This window comes from Carettochelys insculpta, chromosome 1 (assembly GCF_033958435.1).
Source record: "Carettochelys insculpta isolate YL-2023 chromosome 1, ASM3395843v1, whole genome shotgun sequence".
NCBI classification, from domain to species: Eukaryota; Metazoa; Chordata; order Testudines; family Carettochelyidae; genus Carettochelys; species Carettochelys insculpta.
This window is the reverse complement of record NC_134137.1, coordinates 237102966-237124340: the sequence shown is the minus strand read 5'-3', so window position 1 is coordinate 237124340 and position 21375 is coordinate 237102966. Positions and strand designations below refer to the sequence as shown.

General features: G+C 45.2%; 1 protein-coding gene across 4 annotated transcripts in view; it reads left to right on the top strand.

Annotated features, from left to right (window-relative positions):
- TSPAN11 (tetraspanin 11) overlaps nucleotides 1-21375 on the top strand; it is a 168597-nt gene that overhangs the window by 107717 nt on the left and 39505 nt on the right. For 3 of the 4 annotated variants that reach the window (XM_075002822.1, XM_075002842.1, XM_075002831.1), the window contains exons 4-7: nucleotides 2104-2178; nucleotides 5862-5966; nucleotides 6569-6727; nucleotides 18496-18582. In XM_075002822.1, coding sequence (XP_074858923.1) covers nucleotides 2104-2178; nucleotides 5862-5966; nucleotides 6569-6727; nucleotides 18496-18582 — 426 coding nt within the window. The remainder of the gene's footprint in view (nucleotides 1-2103; nucleotides 2179-5861; nucleotides 5967-6568; nucleotides 6728-18495; nucleotides 18583-21375) is intronic. The other variant, XM_075002850.1, reaches the window with a different exon arrangement.

Genomic DNA, 21375 nt, shown 5'->3' with positions numbered 1-21375 from the left:
GGAACAGCTCCTTTAGCTCAAGCAATTGAGCCTTCTACTGAAGATCCCAGTTTCAGAGCCTGATGATGAGCCCAGCAAGTGATCTTTATGTTAGCCCTGCAAAGCCAGCACAGCTCACAGAGAAGGCTCAGGACTGTATTCCTTCTTGAGCATCATTATCACAATTGTTTTAGGTTCCAGTGAGAGGGCCAATTAATTGTACTTTTGGAAACTTGCGGAAGACCGTGTTCATCCATTTCTCTGAGGACAGACCTTGCCTTGCAAAATCCCTGTTACAGTTGACGTGCAATGAACCCAACTTCATTCTCAAAGCTGAGACAGAGGCCCTGATCCTGCACACACTTACAGGCATGACTAATTTTAAGCCTTTGAGTAGCACCATTGACAAAGGAGTCAGCCTTGCAGAGTTCTCACTCCCAGGCTAAGAATAGCAAGGTAGCCATTCTGGCTCAGGCTGGAGCCAGGTTCTGAGACCCTCTCCCCTCAATGGATTTCAGAGCCTGGGCTCTGGCCAAGCAGGAATGGCTTCATTGCTGTTTTTAGTCCCATAACCTAAGCCCAAGTCAGTTGACCTGTAGTCTGAGACATGTTGCTGTTAAGTACATTTATAAGTGTTTGCAATGCTGGGAGTTACAAATACTTTTTTACTTATGAGCATATTTGATCTGATCTCACTGAGAGTCAATAGACCCCAGAATGCATTTGCCAGGATCTTGTGTCAGGTCCAGTATGGAAACTCCTATATCCCATCCTGGACAGTGGGAAAATACTTCTGTCAGGATTATTATTTACAGGTAAACACGAGCCAATGAAATAAACTGAGAAATTTAACTTCAGTGAAAGAATGGGATTGGGTTCTTTACAATGGCCACAAATGTCCATTTTACAGTCATTAAGATTGTAAAGCATCTTACATTCTAAACCCCGTTTTAAGATGCTCATAATTTTTAGCATTTTTTTTTCAACTTTGGGGCTGAAATTCCCCATGGTTGGCCTGTGCCTCAATATGAGTCTTTCTGGAAATCATTGCTTTTAATTTGTGAACGAGGTGAGACACAAAGGGCTGTTTTCCTTCTCTTAAAGATACTTTTTTGTGATGAATAGGGTGCAAGAGAGTACGAAACCTGCTAAAGCCTTGAACTAGAAGTTTTCCGCACACAGATTACTCAGTGTACGTTTGCTTTTTCTAGTACATTTGCTTTTGGCTTTATTATTATAGCTTTGTTTTTAAATGGTTGTAAAATAGTTTTATGAATGTATAAAATCTGGTTTGTGCCATGCTTAATGTGAAAAGCTGTTAATGTTTAAGTCCCCGATTCAGGAAAGCACTTAAACACATTGGTTATTAGGTGCAAGCATCACGGTTTTGCTGTGGATTGAAGCGTATATTTACATGCTTTGCTGAAGCAGCATCTAAACCATGATGCCATCCTTACATGCACTGCACAAAGATGCACAGGGTGCTATGTACTTCCTCAGAGGATCTTCTAGTCATATGGATTGTTCTGAATCAGGCACAATGTCTTACCAGGGAGATAAATGTTTGGTAAAGCCTGTATCTCTGATAAAGGAACCTGTTTTCGTGCTACTCCTTGTTCTCGCTCTTAGGCATGGCATTCCTATCTTGTCCTTTCATCCCCACTTGCTCTTCCTTTGGAATTCTCTTTGTTTCCTAACTCCTTCATTTCTGGGTCAACATGTTTCTAACAATCTGTGTTAGCTACATAAGTGGCTCCCATTACCAAAATGTCTGTGTAGCTCTCAGTACCCCTAGCAGGTGGGGAAGCACTATTCTCCCCATTTTACAGATGAGGAACAGGGAAACAAAAGTCATGGGGGAACTCTGTGGCTGAGTAAGGAATTGAACCAGAAAGTGACAGGCCCTAGGCTAACCTTCCTCTCCCAACCATTGAACGGTTTTTTTCTACTTTGCTTCCTTATGGAAAAGTTATTTCAGAACTTGATGAAATTACCATCTCGCAGACATAAGTGGGTCAGAATTTCTGGCATTGCAGGAACACATTTTCCCTTCCCTTTGGAAACCAAGTTGTTCAGTTTTTCTAATTAGATTCAACCTGGGTTGTTTTGTGTTTGCCCTTGCAGTATTTCTCCATGCTCCTCTTGATCTTCCTTATTGAGCTGATTGCTGGAGTTCTTGCTTATGTTTACTATCAAAGGGTAAGTTGGAAGCTTTGTTGTGTTTATATTTTTGCTGTTACAGCAATAAGTCTCTGTCAGTGAGACTCAGTAAGAAAGTCTCCTCCTTATATGTGCTTAGTAGAAACGCATTAAAAATATGTTTTGTTAAAGTTACCTGAAGTATTTTCTTAAATTCATAAGGCCAAATACTGTTGTATAAAGCAAGGACACAGAAAAAGGCTCGAAGCTACAGGGAATTATGTCCCTCCCATAGGATATGAAAGAAGAGCAGCAGCACAGCCCCTGTTCCTTCCTATCTCCGTGTTCTGGGGCAAGCCCGTCTGTGCAGTATATGCTGTGGTAAGCCAGTTCATCTTCCCTCCACGTGCAGGCAGTGTTTGCAGAGCTCAGCAGCCAGAGTGGAGGGGTAGCTCAACGGTTTGAGTATTGGCCTGCTAAACCTGGGGTTGTGAGCTCAATCATTGAGGGGGGCTATTTAGGACTCTGTGGCAAAGTAGGTTTGAAAAAACAGCAGGGGGTGCTTTGCCCTGCTAAAAGGGCAGGGGGCTGGATTAGATGCCATGCTGAGGTCCCTTCTCTCTCTATGCAACCTGTATCTCTACATATCATGTTATGAGGGGGCTAAGGGATCACTTTAGATGTTTCTGCTGCCTTACTCCAAGGCCCACCAAGGGGTGGTGGGCAACCCAGCATTTCAAAGGGACCCAGAGAGCTGGCTAACACCACTGCTATTTTGGTAGTATAGGTGGCTGGAGCTGCAGACCCCTTTGAAATGCCACATCAGTGCTGCTATGGGGAGGGGGAGGCAACGTTGTAATCCAGGCCATGCTAAGGGCTGACTGCCCTAGGACCCATACCTTCTGCCCTTGGCCCTGTCCTTTCTGGGGATCTGGAGCTGCTCCTCACCCCCCATTTTGCCCTGGGGCCTGTGGTGGCTGTCAGCACTGCTGCAGACTCCTCTGTACATTTCTGCCGTGTTTGAGCTCTTGTCTAAGCACTAAAGGGGAACCTTCTGACAAAGTAGCTGGGCATAACAGTGCCAAGGAGTGTGCTTGAGGTTGGGCATTCTTCTAACTTCTTATTCCTGCACATTCATAATAGGGCTGTTGATTCATTATGGTTAACTCATGCAATTAATTTTAAAAAATTGATCACAATTAAAAGTTAATTAAGATGCATCACACTTTAAACAATAGAATATCAACTGATATTTATTAAATATTTTGGAAGTTTTCCCACATTTTCAAATATAGTGATTTCTGTTACCACACAGAATACATAGTGTACGGTGATCACTTTATTTTATTACAAATATTTGCCCTGTAAAATGATAAATAAAAATTGTGTTTTTCAGTTCACCTTGTACAAGTAATAGAGTGCAGTCTCTTTGTGGTGAAATTGTAATTTACAAAGATACATTTATTTTAGTTACATAACTGCACTCAAAAATAGAAGAAGTCCACTCAGTCCTACTTCGTGTTCAGCCAATCACTAAGAAAAGCAAGTTGGTTTACATTTATGGGAGATAATGCTACTTGTTTCTTATTTATAATATATCCTGGAAGTGAAAATAGGTTTTTGCATGGCACCCCTGTAGCTGGCATTGCAAAGCATTATTTACATGGCAGACATGCTAAAAGTTCATATGTCCCTTCATGTTTTGGGTGCCATTCTAGAGGACATGCTTCCGTGCTGATGGTGCTCATTGAAAGCAGGTTCTTGACATTGGTGCATCTAGTCCAGCGTCCTACCTATGACAGTCTGAGCCCAGCTAATGCGCACAAAATGTTACTGCAGAATAAAACTCCTCTCATCTCTTCCAAGAACATGAAAGGAAGCTCCCTACTCCCTTAGAGGCTCTGTATTGACTAGAGAGGGGTTCCCACCATTGCAGTTTCAGCAATCTCCGTGACTGCCCATCTCCACTGCTAGCCCCAGGGAACTTCATTTAAAACAAAACAAATCTAGATCTAAGGTCGGGTTCAAGCTCCTCTGTCCCTTTCCTGTGGGGTGGATTTTCTGGGACTCTGAACTACATGATCCCTAGTGGAAAGTTGAGAAACTGACATCCCCTTAAACTGGTAGTGGTGAAACATAGAGGGAAAGGGGGTGTTTCCCTGGCCTTGGCAGTGCAAATCCACACCAACCTAACCTTCTGTGTACACAGTGCTGTCAGAGGAGACACTCTCTTGCGGAGATGGAATACCTACGCCAACAGGAGATGCTCTCCTGTCAGCATAGTTAGCCTTTTCACTAAGCACTGCAGCACTGTGGGGGTAGACCAGCCCTCAGAAACTTAAAGATTCTGGTCTGATTTGTTGTGAAATATCACTGAAGCTAACAACCATACATAGCTTTAGAACAGAGGCACCATTAGACTGGGGTCCATATTGTGTGGGACCATTTCCCAAGTCCCAATGTACTGTTCTCCCTCCCACCAGCAGGTATATTTGCCTTTTTTTTTTTATATATAAAAAAGCATGTTTGTGTGACTAGGAATTGGGTTTAATTTTATCAAATTATTCAGCATTACACTTGCTGACTTTAATTGTGGGTGCCTTTCCTAAAAACACCATTCACACACCGGAAATACGCCCACAGAAACCATGAAAGGAATATTATATTTTGGCCCATGTTGCACATGTTATACAACAGCGAAGCTGTTCTTTTTCCTGCTTTGAAGTTGGGTACTTTTGTTGTTCCATACTGCAGAATCAATTCTAGGCACTCTTTCTTCTCCCACATCCACCCCAACTCCCCAGGGAAATCTCAGGCCTGATTCTGGTCTCACAGGACATAGCTTCTCTGACTTTAAAAAAGTTGCCTTTTGTTTTAAACCAGCATTGCTGAGAGAAGAATCTGGCTCATCTTTCTGCCAACGCTTTATTTTATTCACATTTTAAATCCCTGTAATCTAATCATAGATAAGGTACCCCAGCTCACACTAACTTTGAGTAAACAGTAATCAAAGGCCTGTGGTACCAGCCCAAAGTTCCATCAATCAGAGTAACACTCTGTGAAGTTATTACCAGCCAGCCTCATAATGTTGCTCATCTCATGCCTTTAATGTATTTTAATAATTTAGATTGCAGCTAATGATCTGGTCTTAATATCAATTATATTTTTATTTCCTGTTTATTATATTATTATCATTTTACATAGCACTGTAATTTAACACTGCATTTTGAAAATCGAGATTAATATGTGATGTCTTCTCTAAAGACCTTATGCAACCTTATAAAACACGGAACCATGAGATAAGGTACAGAACTACAGTTCAGGGAACAGAAGGTTACAGAGAGGTTAGAGAGGAAGGGAATTTTGTATTCAAAAAGCTAATTATGGCTTCTGACTTTTCTTTAATTTTTGTTTTGTTTTGTGAAGACAATGTCTCTGCACTTAGGTGGTAAGGGCTTCCCTGCCTGTGAAATTCCTGTTTGTTTAGGGCTTATGTTACTTTAAGCAAATTTTGAAAGAAGATTTCACCAGTTCAGGATTTTATTTTATAAATATATCCCATTTGATTCCAATTTCACACCAGTTTTATACCACTGTAACTCCACTGAGGCTGGGGACTTACTTCTGGTTTACGCTGAAATAAGAAGGACATGAACCATGCCTGTGTGCAGTCGAAAACCTAAAGCAAAATTCCAATTTCCTTATAGGATGTATTTATTATGACTTTTCTCATTGGTGTACAGCTAAGTGAGGAGCTGAAACACCACCTGACCCAGACCTTGACTGAGAATTATGCTCTTCCTGGGAAAACGCACATCACACATTCCGTCGATCGCCTGCAGCAAGATGTAAGGAATCCTTCTGTTGCGCACACTACTGCTGCGTAGCTGTTTGTCCCAGCTCATGTTTCATTTAATATGACGAGTTGCTGGAAATCTCATAAAATGGCCTGAGTTCACCTAATTTCCAGATCAATGAAGTTCAGGCAATAATCTGAAAGATGCTTATCTGAAAGTCTGAGTCTTCAGACATCTACCCTTTTTGTTCTCAAAGGCGACAAGCCGAGGTACTTCCAAATAAGTGATAACTTCTGTAAATTTCACTGTGCATTGCGTATTGCAACAGTTATGGTCCCTGGGCCTGATTCTGATCTCATTTACACCAGTACAAATCTGGAGTAACTGTTGGAGCCAGTGGAGTTTAACTATTGTAAAACCAGTGTGAGATCAGAACTGGACCCCCTGACTGAGTGTATGCCCCCAGAAATTGCAATTGATGTGGCTTTAAAGCACACCGACTTACTAACACCTCCGTTCCCTGACGCAGCTACAAACTGAAAGGGATGTACGTTTTAATTGATAAATGGCTTAATGCTTTTTTGTTTTCTTCTCATGAGGATAATGCCATGCCAGCCACACAACATGAGCATTTCCATTCCTTTCCATTGCAGTTTAAGTGCTGTGGCAGCAATAGCTCTGCTGATTGGCAGCAGAGTGTCTATATCCTGTCTGAAGAGTCCAGTGGCCGACTGGTACCAGATAGCTGCTGTAAAACAGTCACCTTTGAATGTGGGAAGAGAGATCATCCCTCCAACATTTACAAGGTGGAGGTAAAATGCATTTTTGTCTGTCTTCATCTTTTCCTATTGTTTGTTGAACAAAGCATTAATGACATTATTTTACAAGAAAATTAAGGGATGCAAACATGAACAACCAGAAAACTGATGGAAGTATCAGCAGTAATTGCACTTTCGTGTAGCATTCTGTGATCACACCATCCTTAAGGTGCTGGCCAGTAGGGATGGTAACTGGTAAGCTTTCTCCTACATGGATGAGGTTACGGTTAATCAGTAGGGGATGAAGCAGCCCACCACGGGGCTTGTCAGTGGCGGGGTGCTCCCATGGCCAGAGCAGCCCCCATCTGTGGCAGGCTGGGCTGCAGTGTCTCTCCCCTGCCCCTGTCCCCTTCAATTTAATCGATTAACCATTTAAACAAAATTTTGTGTAACCAGTTAACTAATTAAACGGGATTTTACATCCCTACCAGCAGGAGGTCTGCTCTGGCTTGTCTCTGCTTCCAGCTGCCTGTGCACCACCACAGGAGCTTCCTGGTGCCCAGCCCAGACTCTTGAAATCAGCCCTGAAAGGCACAGTCCTCAATGGTACATGTTTCTTCCAAACCAAAACTTAGTAACTCTAGCACTTAAGAACCACAAGTAACATATCACACAAATACTTTTAGCCACCCTGATACAACTGCTAAGAATGCTAAATTAAACTCGGAGGTGCTTGATACAGTCGCTTCAGCCTCCAGGGTGCCCCTATAATATCAGAGCTACTGCGGTCAGAAGGCAACAGTTCCTTCCAACTCCTGGGACTCAGTGGTCTCAGCCTGCTGTGGTTGTTTGCTCTCTGACCCCTCTCAGTTCAAATGCCAGGCCCTGTGCCCCTTATCTCTATCCCCACTGGGATTTGGAGAAGGCGTCCAAATGGGGTGATGACCTCAGACAACTGGGGCTACATCTCATGACACCACTGCAGTTTGCAACTCTTGTTTCCATCATAGATATTCAAAGCATCATTTTCCTGAAGTGGCAGCTCTGGAAACCCCAAATCCTACGGGGTTTTTTCTTTTGTTTGATCTTATTTTTCTCTAAATATCTGCAAGTCCCCCATGACTCAGACATCAGTTTCCAACAGCGCAGGCATTCTCGTTTTAGTTGGACAGTTGATGCTGTTTTGCAATTTAACAGTACTTAATATGGATCAGAGTTTGACTCCTCATCCCTTTTCAGTGGGCAGTTTATAAATCTGACCTCATTTTTTCAATTTATTAGATTAGGGTTGGAAGAGGCAGACCTCTGCATGTCACCTAGTCCAACCCCCTGCTCAACGCAGGACCAGCCCCAACTAAATCATCCCAGCCAAGACTTTGTCAAGCCTGGCCTTAAAAACCTCTAAGGATGGAGATTCCACCTCTTTCCTCGTTTCTCATTTTCCTCTACTTTCTGACTGTTTTCTCTTCTGCCAGCATCCATTGCTGTGCAGATTTAGAGTTGTGCAAACCATTTCCAGTTGTTTTCCATATTTCTAAGGAATTTCATTCTCATGGGGATTTTAAAAGCTCCATTCTTCTGCTCATGGTATTTCTTAGTCCTTCTAGGATCCTATTGAATTCAGTGTATCAGGTGTTTGTATAAGATCTGCTTCATTCTGTGATCTGTGCCATCTGGCTGTGAATAAGTTAAGAGCTTCACCACATCTCACCCAGACTTTGTCCTGGGAAGCTTAGCCCTTAGAGATACAGTCTGTGTTACCACAACTTCCATCTGAGGAGCTCAGATTGAATTGCACAAAACAATTAATGGAATCTTGGAGCATCTCTAAATAAATTATTCAAAACAATAAAATTGGGTTTTAAATGAGCTCACATTGCTAACAGCCAACAACATGTACTATGGGCTTGTCATACCCTTTACAAAGCCCAAGCGTTTAAAATTATTGCTGTTGAACTCAAGAATCTTACGTTGCTCACATAAGAAACAAATTATTCTTAGTGAAGATAATAGACATTGATCACATTCTTAAACTGGACCAGAGGATTGTCCAGAATTTTATTTCCTATCTTTTTAATTTTGATTTTGATATTTTAAATTTTTTAAATGTCACTTATCTAGTTGAGCTTCCCTCTTGGGCACTCACTAGACTGCCGTGAGGTGATGCACCTCGCTTGAACCCATCTACTTTCAGACCTCCGTTAGTCAGAACAGAGTCCAGGTGCATTCCCAGACTTGGGATCTCTAGGCACACTCTGGGGATTCAGATCCTCTGTCTAGCTCCCTCTTCTGAGAGCTGAGCCCCTTGCTGTCCAACTGCCTAACCCTTGGGACCAGTGCTGACCTCTCAGACTCTCTTGTAGCTCAAACGCACTCTCTCCCAGAACTCCAGACACATGGGTGCTCTGGTTGTGTAGTTTATTTCTTCAGGGGCACATAGACACACTTTGCACAGGATTCTAAAACTCTGTTGCTCTTTACCTCACAGCATAGGGGATACACATATCTAAACAGAATAATAAATGCCTATGTACACGCTGGTCTATCTCACTTCCTTGCCATTCTGGGAAGTTCTTGGACTTGATCAAAGTCCTGGGAATACCCATCATCTTTGCCTTGCATCTGTGTCACTTTTATTAGAAGCATGGAGCTTTCTCTACCCAAGCTTGGCCTTGCTAACCTTTGCTGATCAGCAATGTAAAACACATCACCCTCCCCACCCACCCCGCTACATCCTGTGCCTTTCTCAGAGTCTCTTGGCATTTATTTTTCCCTACCAACTTGTGGTTCCTTTGTTCTGCTGCTGGTGATTTTCATTCAGCTAACACCAGCTCCCTGAGGGCAAGGAGGAGGAAAGCCCTCATTAGCCCATTGTCCCAAGGTGCTCCTACCTGAATATGTGGCCACTAACCTCTAACTCACCACTGTAATAAGACAGTCCTTGTCAGCAACTGGTGGGTTCCACATCTACATGTAGTGATTCCATGATACAACAATTCCGTAGCAACTTCGTAGCGTAGAACAGAGTTCATAAGTTGTACAGACAAATTCCCAAGACTGTCACATCAAGATACAGCTAATAGGGAGATAACAGTTAATATATATATATCAACAGACAGAACATAAAAGATCTGCTATAGCGGGTCCAAGGCCTTTCAAGCTGCAACCCCAAAGTGGAGGCACCCAAAATCAACAGCCATTGCTGGCATTTTTGGTCCTGCTCAGTGTGGGAGAAAAGGTTCCATTACCATCAGTGGAGGCAGAACTTGGCCAGAGCTACAACAAAAATTATAACAGTCTATTTTTTTCTCATTCTGCTGACACCAGAGTTCTCAAGGCGCTTTGAAGAAGTAGTAAATTGCTTTTCACACCAGAGGGAAGAAAAGAAACAGGAAACAAGTCAAAATTTCAAACTGGGACTTTTGTTACTGAACTGTAATTCCAATGTTGTGTTAGGTTTTGTTCAAAAATGGTAGACATGTGTGTCCTTGCTTTCGGACTAAAAATGGATTTTATAATGGCAGTTGGTTGTAATCATAACTATGGAGACACCACGTTCCATCCATAATAAGTCTGATTATCCCCAGGAACTGCAAAATGGACTGGTTACCTACTTGCCAAAACAGGTAAACCTATAGGCGAGGGGCTGAGCCAAAAGCTGAGGAGGGGTAAGGCCACTAACAAGGTTGAGGGATGACATCCTGGTGAGACGCACACCCCTGCAGTACCTAGGCCAGGAGAGGATGCTTGGACTCCTTCCAGCAGATTGTGGAACCTTCTGCAGTGCACCATCAGCCTCTGCCTCACGGGAGGGCAAAATAGGGCCACAGGCCGAATCCAACCCACCCACCATTTCTGTTTGGCCCACCCAGCTGATTGCTAGCCTGTGCATACCTAAAGCCGGCAGCAGCGTGGGTTCAGCTGCTCTTCCCCCACGTTGCTCTGTCCTGCAGCCGCCCTGCTTCCTGGACTCTCCTTCTGGGTTTTCAGAGAGGGATGAAGGGGAGACAGTGAGAGGTGAGTGCTGATGCCATGATGTCCCCCTGCCCCGTTACCCCTTCTCTGCAGAGCAGGGGTCTAGGAGAGGGACACATGGGAGAGCTGCTCCAGTCACAGTTATGAAGGGTGACTGAGAGGAGTGCTTCTTAAAGAGGCAGTACACCATTCCTAATATTTCTGTAGCAGACTGCTCTCACTCTGTCTTACGTGGAGACTCTGTGTCACACATCCACAGGCTGTCACACACCCAGTCTGTGTGCCACACACTCTCTGCCTTACACACATACGTCACTGTACACGCACACACTATGCCAAGCACTCTCCCAGTCTCTGCGCCTTGCAAAGGCAAGCACACACACACAAGAAACCTGGGGTCTGTCCCACGAAAGCTCATCACCTAATAAATTATTTTGTTAGTCTTTAAAGTGCTACTTGACTGCTTTTTTGTTTTGATAGTATATAGACTAGCACGGCTCCCTCTCTGCTACAGCACAAGAAACCTTTGTCACAGTCTGTATGTCACATACACATACATATACACACACATGCACATACACAGTGTGTGTGTGTCTTGCCCCCTCAGCTCCTCCCCTTCCATCTAAAGCCCCACCCCTTCCTGCGGCTCCTGACCACTTCCCAAAATTCATTGAGTTCCCTCCCCACTGCAAAAATTATTGCCTACCCCCACTCCACCTAGTAAATGTCTCCTAAAGTCAGAGCTCTTTCCTAAGGAGAGCTCCAGCTCTTTCTGCCTCTTCGGCTACATCTACACGTGAAGCCTACATCGAAATAGCTTATTTCGATGTAGCGACATCGAAATAGGCTATTTCGATGAGTAACATCTACACGTCCTCCAGGGCTGGCAACATCGATGTTCAACTTCGACGTTGTGTGGCACCACATCGAAATAGGCGTTGCGAGGGAACGTCTACACGCCAAAGTAGCACACATCGAAATAAGGGTGCCAGGCACAGCTGCAGACAAGGTCACAGGGCGGACTCAACAGCAAGCCGCTCCCTTAAAGGGCCCCTCCCAGACACACTTGCACTAAACAACACGAGATCCACAGAGCCGACAACTGGTTGCAGACCCTGTGCCTGCAGCATGGATCCCCAGCTGCCGCAGCAGCAGCCAGAAACCCTGGGCTAAGGGCTGCTGCCCACGGTGACCATAGAGCCCCGCAGGGGCTCAAGAGAGAGTGTCTCTCAACCCCTCAGCTGATGGTCACCATGGTGGACCCCCCTATTTCAAAGTTGCGGGACGCGCAACGACTACACGGTCCCTACTTCGACGTTGAACGTCGAAGTAGGGCGCTATTCCTATCCCCTCATGGGGTTAGCGACTTCGACGTCTCGCCGCCTAACGTCGAAGTTAACTTCGAAATAGCGCCTGGCGCGTGTAGCCGTGACGGGCGCTATTTCGAAGTTAGTGCCGCTACTTCAAAGTAGCGTGCACGTGTAGACACGGCTTTCATCTGCTGTCCTGTCCTGAGGACTACTTCCCTGCTGAATTGGGTCTATACTTCTCTCCCCTCTCTGTTCTCAATACAAAGGGCTTTTTTTTCCCCCTTTCAACTTGCCTCCTGTGTAACTCCAATCCCTGCTTCTGTTACCACCCATAGCTTAGCCAAATGGCAGCATGAAATGGTTCTGCTTTCTGTTAGTTCTGCCCATTGGAGTCTTGAATGGTAGCTGTGAACCTGACCAGTCATATTCCTTTCACTGCGTGGTGAGTGGCAGGAGAAATACTGGAGCTGTCTGTCAGTGGATGAATGAAGACCATGTTGCATTGGATTATAGGTTACCTTCAGAATTGGAAGGGTTAGAAAAATCTTTTCTTAATAGAAGCTTAAATAGAGGAGCAACTGATAGCCTAGGCCTCCTCCCTACTTCCCAGAGAATGGATCTTTCTCGAGGTGGAAGATTTTGCAAGACATGAGTCTACATTTTTTGGAAATGAGGAAATAGAGGGCATGGTCAGGGGCAATGGCCTCCCCAGTGCTGCTTGGCGTGTCCGTTATAGGGGACCATCCATCCCATACTGGGTGGGACGGTCCTGTATTTGAAATGCCAAAAAGGCCTCCCCACTTATTTTTTAAAAAGGACTCATCGTCCTGTATTTGGTCTGTCCTCCGCCCCCCCCCCCGACCTTTTCCTCCAGCAGCTGCGCAGTCTGGGGGGCGCCAGCAGCTGCAGCTTCCTGGGGTGCCCCGGTTCCGAGGGACAGTGGCTGTTGCTTCTTTCCCGGGTGTAGCCAACCAGGCTCGGGTTCCCCAGAAACAAGGCTGCACCCAGAAAGCGAGTGCTATATTTGGTTTATTGAAAGCACGTGACACCCGCGACGGGAGCCCTGGGAATGCCGCAGTCACCAGTGGGGCAAAACCCGACGCACCAGAGCTTCGCTGGGGGAGAGGCTCTGTAACAGGCCTCCTAACACTAACTGATAAAGCTCAACTCATTAACATAAGATTGCCTAAAATTGCCTATGCATTCCTTATTACTATCTCTTGTGGCCTACTGCCAGCGTAGCCTTGAAGTTTTGGCAAGCGTGCTTTGCTTACAATTGTTGCCATGGCAGGGTTAGTTGTTTTGCAGCTTTTCACCTTGCACAGATTGGTCTATTTGGAATTCTCCTGAGGATTCACAGAGGGGTCAGACTGCACTCTCAGCCATTGCAAAGTCTTCTCGCACCCTACACTGGGACTCAGGGAGCACATGCAGCTGCAGCCTCCCTTGGGCTGGGGGCGGTGGGGGTGGGCTGCTGCTTTCTTGGTGCTCAGGAAGTGCCAGCGGCTGTGACATCCCCTGGGCTGGAGGACGGACGGCGGTTGATGCTGCTGCTGCTGCTTTCCCAGGGCTCAGGGTGGCTCCCCTGGCGCTGCTGGGGGGAGGCGCAGCTTCCACTTCTGCAGGGCTCTGAGGGAGCACCAGAAGCTGACACCTCCTTCCCAGCTCCCCACCACTTGGTGGAGCCGCCCCTCCCCTGCCCCCCGTCTCCCTGCGATATGGTCGCCCTAGTCAGTTAAGGAGACAGGGTTAGAGCCAATGGGCCAACACTATCAGATCAATGTGCAGTCTTGGACTGCCAAATCCGTATATAGGCTCCCAAATAAAAATGCTGTGATTTTCAAGAGGCTTAGATGCAGCATCTCCTATTACCTTAATAAGACAGGTGGATGCTCAGCAGTACTGAAAATCAAGCCGTTTTATAGTTGGGATTCTAAACATGGATTTAGGAGTCTAGTTTAAGGAATGGAGGTTGAAAGTTCTGGGAAGGAGTTCTCACTCTTAGCCCTGCACTCTGGCCACTAGTCCACATATCCTCCCGAGCTAAGCAGCGCCGACTACAGTATGGACAAGTTAAGAATCCTACTGGTGGACCAAACTCAATAGATATATTGAGTTGATATTAAAAAAAAAACTAGCTACAGATTTTTAAAAGCCTCTCCTTAAAAGTCCTTCTGTGAATGGCGTCCAGATGCTTCAGAGATATTCATGCTTCAGTCTTAGCTTGCAGGCTAGAAATTCAAGTGGTATTAAATTCAGTGCCAATATTTGCAGTTGTTTAATGATAAACATAAGAGAGGCAATAAAGGGACTTGAAAGTATTAAAGTCTAGGCTGCTTTCGGGTGTTTTTTTTTAAGTCCCTGCTGTACTTTGCATTGGCGGAAGCAAAAGGAATTACATAAGTACCTCCTGGGGTAGGGTTTTTCTCTCTCTTCTAACACCAAATGAAATCTCTGTTTCACACTGCTGCTTTCTCTGGCACATTGTGTGTTACATCCAACAGCAGAAATGAATTTTAAAACTGGATGCTTTTTGCTCAGAATCCCTTTAAAGCTCTGAAGCCAACATTCTTCCTAAGCTTTTCTCTGCTTCAGTGTATTGCACTGATAATATAGTTTGCCTCTGTGTGTATAAATATTTTATATTAGTTTTACATTACAAATGGCAATGAAAAATCCTGTACTGTGCACTCTACAAAGTACTGTGCCACTTTGCAGACATTCCTTTTTAATGCACATTGGCTATGTGTACACTAGAGTGTTTTGTCGACAAACCCTGCAGAGTATCCACATTCCCAAGGCATTCTATTGACAGTAAATCGACAGAATGCGGCATTTCTGTCAATAGTGTTCTGCTGCTCCCCATGAGGCTTAACACTTCTGCCAGCAGATTCCGTCGACAGAAAGCAGGTCTGGACGTTCCAAGAGGCCCTCTGTCGACAGACAGGGCTTCTGGGACACTGGGCAGCCCTGTCTGCTGTGCTTCCAGCTGGCTGTTTTGTCGAGAGAGCAGCTGGACAGTCCAGCCGCTCTCTGTCAACAGAGTGGCTCACTCTTTTGATCTGCTTGGGAGTTTGTCTGTAATCTGTCAACAAATGTTTTGTCAGTAGTTACCTTATGACAGAAACGTCTGTCAACAGATCGCTGAAATCTCAACTGTTTTGCAGTCATTTCAGTTCAATGAATTTAAAATTTAAAAAAACACAGAATTGGAAACAGCTGGAGTAAAAATTACTTCTCTGCTAAAGTACTTAGGTTTCACATCCTTGTTGTCCTTACTGCCTTAATTCTACTTGGTTTTAAGCATCCATAGAGTCTTCTAAGATAAATTTGATAGACCAGACCTTCATTAAGTAAATCTAAAACTTTTGGGAGCTTTTAGGCCTTCTAGCTACAAAGCCAAAAAGGCAGTAAACCAATATTCTTTTCCTTTGTAGGTCATCTTAAAAGTGAATATAATGTTAGTGAAAAGGGTTGGGTTGACAGCCTTGGTTTGGTAAAATCCTCTATTAGGACACCTGATGTGTGTGAATAAAAGCATCCAGCTTGCCTTTCAGATCCCAGGTAGAGTTTGCTGGGCTGACAGCTTTTTACTTTCAGACAAAGCATGACTAAGCAGTAGTCAGTGACAGGTTGGAAAACCTGCAAAGCTATTATTAGAGTCAGTTTTCAGGCTGAAACTGCATTTCAAAATGTACAGATTACTCCCCAGTCTTTGTATGTGTGGCACTGAGAGTTTTCTAAATGGGATAGTAAGGGTATATTAGGGAAAATAAAATCAATCTTGCCACAGCGTGGCAGGGGAGGGCCATGGTGGGTAAACAGAGGACCTTTTTTAAAAATCCATGTGAACACAAAATATTCTGTGATTCATAACTAGTTACTCATTTAATTTCATATAATAGAAGTAAGAGTTTCTATTTATACAGACTTTCCAAAAGCAATAGGCAATTGTTCTAAATAAACTCTTCATATTGACATCATTATGGACTGAGGCACGCTGGTGGGCGCTGAATGGAAAGCTTCCACACTGCTGCCTGTGGTACGCTTGACTGTCCTGCCCCTCTTACACTGGTGTAACTCCACTGGGTTCAGTGGAATTTCTTCAGACTTAGACTGTCGAAAGTGAGAGAAGCATCAAGTTTATTGTGTGACCAAGTAGACTGTAAGCTCCTCAGAGCAGGGGCTTTGTGTTGTATGTTTACACAGTGCCTAGCACAGTGGAGTCCAGGTCTATGCCTGGGGTTCATGAGTGCTGGCGACACTTTGTCATCAGTGGGTTTGTACAGGTGTTGCTGACTGGAATTAAGTAAATAAATCAGATGATGATACATATGAAAAAAATTGACACCCTCCCTCCCCAGGTCCTTTTGTCCAAGCTGTGTTGGCTGTACAGAACTAGTGCAAATAAAAATGCAGTAAATTCCAAACACCTGCTGACTTTAGCGACAAATTATTCTAAATACATAGAGAAGAGATCTGTTAATTAGGAAAGAGCCATTTCTACACAGCCATTTTTGTTTTTCTCTTCAGCGTCTGTGCTGTATAATGAGCTCTGCCAGTCCTAATTTTTATGATCACGTAGTTGCTGGGGAACATTCAACTCTCAGCCTTTGTTCTGTGGTTACTAGAATGGAATTCCGCACACATCTCTGCTTTGAGTCAATGTTCCAAATAAGCCTACTGGAATTTAAGTGTGTTTGAAAGTACCAGCTAGTGAAATCGCCACAGCAGGGAGGGTTCCAACCAGTCGGTGGCTGTATATGGCAACCACTAGCATCCTAAATTTAGTAAGAAGCTGTCCTTTCTGCCCATTTTAAATAGTGAAAACGGCATCCAATGTGGAGGGGAAGTACATTTGCCACCCAGTTAAAGTATTTGGAACAAGTACATGACACGCACCTATGCCTTTTAATATTTGTATGGGATATGCATGCACAGGCACTGTAGGGAAAAATTAGAATTGTGACATGCTGTAGATAGGGTAAAGGGCAGTATTTTGCCTCTCCTGAGTGGAAGGACAGCAAAAAGCCCATGACCTGCAACAAAGGAAACATGGCTTTAGAGGGGTTTTACATCCTAGTGTTGTTCCTCCCTAGACATCTGTTAGGTCTCAGTACTCTGGTGAAGATTATGGGTGGTGTGTTTCCTGTGTTCTATCCAGGGTGCAGTTATTTCAAACAGATGCCTATCAAGCCCTTCTCTGTTTCTGACTGAATCTGTGTGAGATCTCAGATGAGAATGACCCACTCGTACCTCCACTGAGACAGATGGATTGTGGTAATTCTGAAGCCTGAGCAGAACCCAGCCATTGCCCTGGTCTTTGGATCTCTAGGCACATTCTCAGGGTTCAGACCTTCTGTCTGGCGCTCTTTCCTGAAAGCTAGTACAGTAATCCCTTGAAATGTGTGATTTCTAGTTGCGCTTAACTCGCATTAACATGAGTTAAGGGCAACTCAAAATCCTGCTCCCCCTGGCCCTGGCTTAACCCCCCAAGCAGCCCCGGTTCAACCCCCACCCTGGTTCAACCCCCCGACAGCCCAGCTGACCACCTCAGCACATGGCTCTGTGTCAACTTGCCTTCCCCGGTTCAACCCCCTCAGCCCTGGTTCAACCCCCACCCCCGCATGCGGCTCTGTCTCACCTCCCCCCACACACCCTGCCCATGGCTCCAGCTCAACTCCACAGCCCTAACCTGCCCCAGGCTTAGCCCCTCTACCCCCCTTCAACAGCCCCAACCCACCACCAGGCTTAACCCTCCCCAGCTGCCCCCCCGCCCCCCCAGCCCCAGGACTTACCTTGCAAAAGGAGCTCCAGGTGCTCCTGCTGCTTCCCCAGCTGCAAAACATGCGTTCTGCTGGGGAAAAAGCCCCCCTCCCCTGACTTATGTAAAATTCAAGTTATGCAAGGGTGTGTGGGAGCAGAACCATCGTGTAACTCGAGGGACTACTGTAGTACTGTTCAGCTTTGGCCCTGTACTGACCCTTCAGACTCCCCCATAGCTTAAACACTTAAACACCTCTCCTAGACACCCACAAAGATGTGAGCCATTTGATTCCCTTAAGACACCCATGGTAAGTGCAAATCACGTAACACACACAGATCCTTTGCTTAGAACCTAGCATGTGATTATTCCTTAACAGCACACACAGAGTCATAAAAAATAATAAACTCCCTATGAAGCTCATGTTAAGTCCCAGGGTCGTTGTGAGTGCTAGGCAGCTAACAATCTGTAAAGGCCAAGACTTAGGAAGGGGATCCCAGTCGGGGCATGCTGTTGATTGTTTGTGGATTTAAAAACCATCACAACAAACAAAATTGACCCTCCCTGGCTTTATTTTCAGAGTAGACTTTTTCCCCTATCATCATTCCTCTTGATTTGGAGGATATAGGCTGTAACACTACACACAGTAAGGAGCTTTAATTTCCTGTCTCTAACAACTATAAAAGCGGTGTGAGAGTCAGAGGAAATGGGGAGTAAATCTTGTCAACATTGTTGAATTATCCCACATATAAACACAATGATTTTGCTTGCAGGGAGGCTGCATTACTAAACTGGAACAGTTCCTGGCAGATCACCTTTTGATAATGGGAGCTGTTGGCATAGGAATTGCTTGCCTTCAGGTAAGTCTCACAAGCAAAGCAAACACAGGGTTATTGTTCTACCTCATTAGATGAGGGGTGGGGAAGCCATAGCCCGTGGGCCATATCTGAACCACAGCTTGCCTGGGTCTGGTCTGTGAGGCTCAAGGCTCCTCCAGTACTGGTACTCGAGCCATGTGGGGAGGCACCATAGCTAGAGTGCCAGCATTGTCCAGCTTGTACCAGTGCAGGCTGGAGGGGAGCCCTGAGCCTCCTGGGTCTGATCCAGGCAAGCCAGCACCTGAACCGGCCTGCAGGCTCTGCATGGTGGTGTTTTGGAGGAACAGCTCTGTGGATTACTGGGAAGCGCTCTGTGCAGCCCCTCCCCTGCTCCCATCAGTCCCATCTCTATAGCTGTACTAGCAGTTGCCTCAGTGGAAGCACTGATGTAAATTAGCCAGTGTTTTAACCAGTGTCCCATCTTCCATAGCAAAGTAGGTTTTTGACATGGCGGAATGATAAAACAGCAGCACCAGTACCTTGTCTGCCCTTCATGCTACCGCTGATGAAGGTGAACTGGTGGCAGCAGCGTAGAAAATTTTAGGAAAACAAGCCCAGCATCCACATGGCCTTAGGGTGGTTTTCTGTCCTTTCTTCAATGTTGTAGTTTCACTTACACATGGTATCGTCTGGACTTGCATGTAAGTTTGCTTTTATAACTGATCTTTGTCTAATGGGTGATATATACAACTATGCTTGGCGTAGATAGGAGATACCAGGATTTCAAATTTGAGAAATACTACAACACAGGCTTCTCTCAAGGTTGATCTGTCCCATAGTTTCTTCAAAAAGGATTTGCCTGGGTGTTGTTTGTTTTTTGTTTTTTGTTTTTTGTTTTTTTTGGTTTTAATGAACAATGAGTCAGGCAGAACATTTTGGACCGAGTGGCTTTTGAGGCCAGCGTAAACCACTTTCCAGTTTTTGAGTTTTTAAAAAGAGTAAGCAGATACAGTAGCAAAGATTTTTCTATGAAAACAACTAGTAGGTGACTTCTAGAGAACAGGTCAATATGACAGACAGTTCCTTCAGTCTCCTTGGCCATGTCTACACTACAAAAACAACTTCAAAGTTGCTTACTTTGAAGTACAACTTCGAAGTAACAGACTTCAAAGTTAAGTGTCTACACACACCCTATTTCCAAGTTAAGCTTTGAGGTAAGGCACTACTCCATTCCAAAGAATGTAGTAAGGACATCAAAGTTGGGCTCCCTTACTTCAAAGGAAGGGAAAACGTGTAAACTCTCTACTGGCTGCTTCAAAGTAGCACCTAACTTTGAAGTTAGTTCCTCGTGTAGATGCAGCCCTTGTGTTTGGAGGCATGGATGGATGGATGGATGGCAGGCAATCATAAATAAAATTTCATTTTTGTGGATGGAGATTTCTTGATGAACTTGTTCCCTGGTTTGTATGGGAAAGTTTGTTTGGAAAACAAGCTCCTGCCCCCAGCACTCTCTCTGATCGGACAAATTAACTGAAATAGAAAGAGAATAACAGATGATTCTTCTTCAAGTGATTGTTTATGTGCATTCCAATGTAGGTGCGCGTGTGCATGTTCAGTTTCCAGAAAATTTTTCCCATAGCCAGTAGCCATCTGGTCAGAGCAGCACCCCCGGGAGTGGTACAGATATGGTGCCCAATATAGGCACTGCCCCCCCCCCCCAGCTCGGTTCCTTCTTGCCTCCGTGTCGGTTGCTGGACCTCCCCACACTCGTGTGAGCAATCTCTTTTGTTAGCTGGTAACATTAAGTCATTGTCTGTAAATAGCTCTAATTGGGTGTTAATAGTTCCATTATTATTAATTAGTGTTGATTGTTGGGCCTCAAGTAGGAAGGTCATTCCCCTTCTTTGAGGCTTCGACACTGGGGCATGCCAAGGTTGCCAGGCCTCAAAGTCTACATCAACTGTGGGAAGCACATGACAAAGACTGATCCTCATGCAGCCTGCCTGAAGTGTCTGGGTGACAGTCATCAGAGCGACTGCTGCCCAATCTGCAAGACCTTCAAGCCGAGGACCTTGAAGGACAGAGCTCAACACCTCAAGGCGTTGTTAATCGAGGCGGCTCTTCAACCTGAGAAATCCCCGTCTGTGGGGCCGAGCTTGTCTTCCTCAGTTCAGAGTGCACTGGCACCAAGCTCAGCCATGGCATCAGTGAAGGAGAAGGGAACCCAGCGTCATGGTCAAGTGCCAGTAGTTTGATATTCTCAGAGACATAAGTCTCAGTCCCCGGTGCCTCACAAAAAGAAAAGGCATGACGGGCCATTCCCAGGTGGCGTTGGGAGAGGCATACCAAGGGTAGGCCTCAGATGATCGGACTTTGACGTCAGTCCAGAGGTCCAGCCCTTGCTCTCCATAGCTAACTTCAGTGATGGAAGAGTTCCGAGTAGGTCAGAGCCTCCTTCAGATCATTCTGCCTTTCTCTCTGCCAAGGAGAACTACATCCCCAAGGCAGGTGCCTAGTCATCCCCTGTCACAGGGCAAGTCCTCCATGCTGGTTCACCCGCCTACACCTACAGCTCTGCCAGCGACCACAGCACCAGTACCCTCAGGCCTGGCACCATCTTGGTCATCAGCCTCAGAGGTCTCAGGTTCAGAGTCTGATTCCTATTACTCCAGCTCTGGTAGCAGTAGGACTTCTCACTCCTTGACCAGAAGGAGTCAAAGCTGTGCTTTGGGACAGCGGCCATAAAATTGTCAGCCGCCTCCGCAGTGGTCATTCTGTACTCCATGGCTGTGGCAGACAGAATGATGGGCTTCCCTGTCTCATCCCAGGGGATTT